The sequence below is a fragment of the Carex rostrata genome, chromosome 10, assembly GCF_964058835.1.
Source record: "Carex rostrata chromosome 10, lpCarRost1.2, whole genome shotgun sequence".
In the NCBI taxonomy this organism is placed as follows: Eukaryota; Viridiplantae; Streptophyta; class Magnoliopsida; order Poales; family Cyperaceae; genus Carex; species Carex rostrata.
Window position 1 is genome coordinate 12,662,020 of NC_135927.1, and position 4,441 is coordinate 12,666,460.

The 4,441-nt window shown below is 33.7% G+C and overlaps 1 protein-coding gene across 2 annotated transcripts; it reads right to left on the minus strand.

Annotated features, from left to right (window-relative positions):
- Positions 1 to 751, minus strand: LOC144560478 (uncharacterized). 2 transcript variants are annotated; one of them, XM_078309690.1, is made up of 3 exons: positions 527 to 751; positions 295 to 397; positions 1 to 246 (listed from the first exon to the last, which is right to left on the minus strand). In XM_078309690.1, exons 1-3 carry the CDS (start codon positions 633 to 635, stop codon positions 102 to 104), a joined length of 357 nt encoding a protein of 118 aa, XP_078165816.1. In that variant the 5' UTR covers positions 636 to 751; the 3' UTR covers positions 1 to 101. The 2 variants fall into 2 exon arrangements, with proteins under 2 accessions (XP_078165816.1, XP_078165815.1); XM_078309689.1 differs by having other exon boundaries at positions 1 to 397; positions 527 to 736.
- Between the last annotated feature and the right edge of the window lie 3,690 nt (positions 752 to 4,441).

Consider the following 4,441-nt stretch of genomic DNA (forward strand, 5'->3'; position numbering starts at 1 on the left):
AACACATTCATAAAGGAGACATTAGAATGTCCTTTATGAATTTATTCTCTTCTCTCACGAATTCACAACCCCTATATTACTTAACATGAAATGCAGATCCCTTAGTTATGCACCTCAGGACGGTACTCTTGCTCAGGAATCTCGTTTGCGCTCATGCAGCACTGACACCCACCATAATACCCACGGCGACAGCATCCCCAGCGGCAGTAACCCCCATTGCCATATCCTGGATATCCACCGTATCCGCCACGACCATATCCTGGATTTCCACCGTATCCACCACTGCCATATCCTCCACGGCCGTATCCACCTTGGCCATATCCACCACCAGGGTACCCTCCACCGTAAGGGTATTTCTCATCTGTCAGGCCTTCTCCTTTTCTGGTATTCTTGTCCTCTATTTTTGAGAAATACATTAATATATAGTTCAAGGTTAGTGCATTTGATATCTAAAGAGTTAAGGAAAACAAGATAATGACTAAAATACATTAAAGCAGATATTTTGAAAGAGAGGCATGGTACGTACCTGTGTGTGCAGTGTTCTCAGCCAGATCTCTGGCATCTGCAGAGACAAGAGAGATAAGTAATGAGGTTGCCAAGATGGTCAAAAGTAAAACTAATGCCTTAGAAACCATGCTATTCCGAACTTTAAATTTGAGACAGTGTATGAATAGCTAGCAATATACTAAATGATGTTTATGTGGTAGTAGAGGATGAGAAGAGGCAGTAGCACATGTTGTGTATTTATAGGGGTGCTGGTGTACTTTCTGCATGCATGCATGACACTATGACAGAATGAGGTACTTGCAAGTTGCAATTGACATAAATTGATAGGCACGGACAGTTGGATGTTAGAACATTGCTATAAATGTCAAATGTCAATTGGATAAGCATGTGGCAAATAGTAGGTTTATTTCATTTTTTATGATATATTTGCTGCATATGATGACATATAACTACCTCCAAATGTCTCCCCACGATTTTCGTCTATTGTGATTTTTTTTATGCATTATTAAGCCCGTTGAGAAAACGCACAATTGTTTGTATATATCGTCGAAATTTTAAGTCATTTAAGGTTACGTAAATACATACATATCAAATCTCGTTGTATTTTATAGACATAATAAGTGGATAATATAAATCATGTTTATTAATATTGAATATAAAATTAAGCTTAATTTTTTTAGATTGTCAAGATTATCAAAATAAACAATTGTCAATAATTCGCTCTTTTATGTATACACTAATTAGCAATTTAATTATATTTGTTTTTCAAAGTGACGGGAAATGGAGTCAACTCCATTTATTGCTTTGGTCGATTTGTCAATGGAGATGCCTGATCGGTACCCTACTTCCCTGCTCGATCTGTCTCTGTCGACATTCATTTTTTCAAACAGATCGAGCAACCCCCACAATAATAAGATATGATCTATTTTGAAAGACTTATTATAAGTTCTTCTCTAGCTAGGATGTAACTCATCAACGCATCTGCAACTATATATATATATAACTAATTTACCTATTGATAAAAAAATTTCGCTTTAAATTTAGCTGTGGTTGGTGGTCACTGATCACTAACAAATATTTACATTTAACAAAAAAGATCTTACTAGGTTGGATATTTTGTTGGTGCATTTTCAAAATCTGAACAGTCAACTCAAACCGCTCAACATGATCAATCTTCATATTAAAAAGTGCTTCGAAACCAAATTTTATATATATTTTTTAATTCTTTATACTATATTTTTAGATAGATACAAAATCACTGGTTTGGATGATCTAGACTCACCTGACAAAGTGATTTTGTGTTTATTCTTGAAATATCTAAGATCCGTTTTGTTTAATAGTACTTCACATTATTTATAATTTCAGGCAATTACTAAAGAAAACAATTATGTTCTTACGAAGATATGCCAGTCATACAGAGTTGGTTACATGACGATTTGAATTCTCTTCCCGTCTTGCTTGTGTCATTGGTACTTTTAAACCTTTTTTTTTTTAAAAAAAAAATAGAGGTCATGCTTCTATTTTTATATTAACCGTGATTGGTTATAGAGTCGTGGGGTTTTGAGTTATAACCCGCACTGGTTATTTACAAAAAAAAAAATTACAATAACACATAAAAAATAAAATGGTGCTGGTAATTTTAAAACTTATTTGTTACATCTATGATTTTTACTTGGTGCTTATACTGGGATTTGCACTAAAAGAAGAATGTGGTCGATCAAGCATTGTCATCTCCCCGTGAAATCTGAGGTCTGATTTCCCTTAATTAATTAGTCTTGTTAATTAAATTTTGGGAGTATTTTCTCAAGTCAATTGTATAGTACTTTCTCAAAGTAAAGAAGTTTGGGGGTATTCTCACGTCAATCGTGTATTTCTCAATCAGATTTTTTTTTTCTTTTGTTGAATCTTGGCAGAAGCAGCCAGATGTATATTAAATAAACATCAAACCAGTTACAGTATTCGATTAATTACATCTTATCTCAAATTGTGAATTTAAAAGAGAGACACATAAAAGCAACCAAACAAATAACAAAAGGAGCCAGCGCCAGCCCTCTGCAACAGCCTATACCAGTAAGAGAGTAAGGCATTGTTTTTTTCACTGCCCCAATCAAATGATCTGTACCAATCAATACTTGTACCACATCCAGAGACCCTCTTAGCAGCACCTCATCCAGAGCCTTCCTTCTTGCAAAATCAGATTTGTAATTGGTATTTTTACGTGAAATCTTGGGGTATTTTCTCAATCAGATAATTTAATTGTGCATTTCTCGAAACAAACAAGTCAATTGGTAAATGCATGATCGACCAACTTCTTCTTTTTGAAATCTGAGGTCTGATTTTCCTTAATTATACTGCAAATTTGAAAAAGACAAGAATTAGAATTTTAGTTGTATAGTATATCTTTTTCTCTTTTGAAATTAATCAAACCGTCCTCTCCTTTGGTTTCTATCCGTGCAAAGAGAAAGAGTAAACAAATATGGCAGTTTATGTTTATCTGTGTTTTGAACAACAAATTATGCAATCAGGGGTAGAAAAGCCATTTGTCATTTTTTTTAGGTTTTGGAGAGTTGTGCCCTTCTTTTCATCACTTCTCATTTAGACTTAATGATGTCCACCAAGTTCCAAAATACATTTGTTTGTTTTCCCTAAAAAATTTTGGGGTTTGCAGATACTTTATACAAATTGAAGTTTCCACTTGCTTTGCATCACAAATGAATGTTTTTCTGTCCTAATCACCCATAGGAGCAGCTACTTAGTGCAAACTTATATATGCATGATAGTAGTAGAATGAATAAAGAGTTCTCATTTTTGCTCTTTGTTAAATTAAACTAATTTGTAATTATGTTGTGTCTGTTAACTTGTGTCGAGTGGCAATCATTTCATGTGGCCTTTTGGTCTTGTTTTTGCAAAAGGAGAGGTACTTGTATTATAGGATCACAATGATTTAGAATTTCAGGATTCATTTGGATAAGGCAGAAACTGTATATTTAAGGTCTTATTTTTTTGATAAAGAGTTGGTCCTGAGAGTTGGCACAAACTATGAAGCCAAAACCTGTTAATTTTAAGCAAAATTCTCGGATCTTGGCTGGTACAGTAGTTTGATTTGGTGTTATTGTCCGAGAAGTACTTATATTATAGGCACTTGAGTTTAATTTGGTACATTCGGTACAATAACTGCCAATCACGAAAAATAAAACCAGTAACAAGAGAGCAAGATTGAAACAGAGAAAGGTGTTTCTCTAATCTATTTTTTAAAGAAATATGTTATTTATGAAAATAATTATCATCTAATAATTATTTTTTTCATTGTTCTCTTAAAATATGTTCCCGTCACAACGCACGGGCTCGATACTAGTTTACTATATAATGTTTAAAATGAGAAAAGGGAAAAGTGCGGTTCGGGTCGGGCTAGAGCATAGAAAGATTAAACTGTCTGTATGCATGCAATTCATTTCTTTTTTGTTTTCCTCAGCCCAATGCTCTCCTGTGTCGGAAAATTTCATTGCTGGTGAATATTAGATGTCATTGAATATGTCTTTGAAACATTTTTTTTTAATAAATTTGAATATATATATACATACATATTACGTACGTACATACGTATGTACATACGTGGCGCGTACATTTTATGCATGCATACAGACAGACAGATTAATGTAGGTTTTGTTCTAAGAGATATTTCATTTAAATTACGTACGGCAACGAGAAACAGATTCAAACTATTAGATGACAACATTTAAAAGACTATTATTATTAAAACATATCAAATCCCTCACAAAACACATCCATAAAGGACACATTGAAATGTCCTTTATAGTTTATACATTTATTCACCTCTCTGGCTCTCTCACGAATCCACAACCCTACATTACTTAATTCCAATTTCCAAACTCATATTGTGTCAATCATACCCTCAAGCAATTCTTCATCTAGG

Excerpts from the sequence above, each read along its gene's own strand:
- LOC144560478 (XM_078309689.1), bottom strand. The coding sequence starts at position 635 with ATGGTTTCTAAGGCATTAGTTTTACTTTTGACCATCTTGGCAACCTCA. Across the intron at positions 398-526 it reads TGAGAACACTGCACACACAG|AGGACAAGAATACCAGAAAA; the intron begins GTACGTACCATG and ends TCTCAAAAATAG.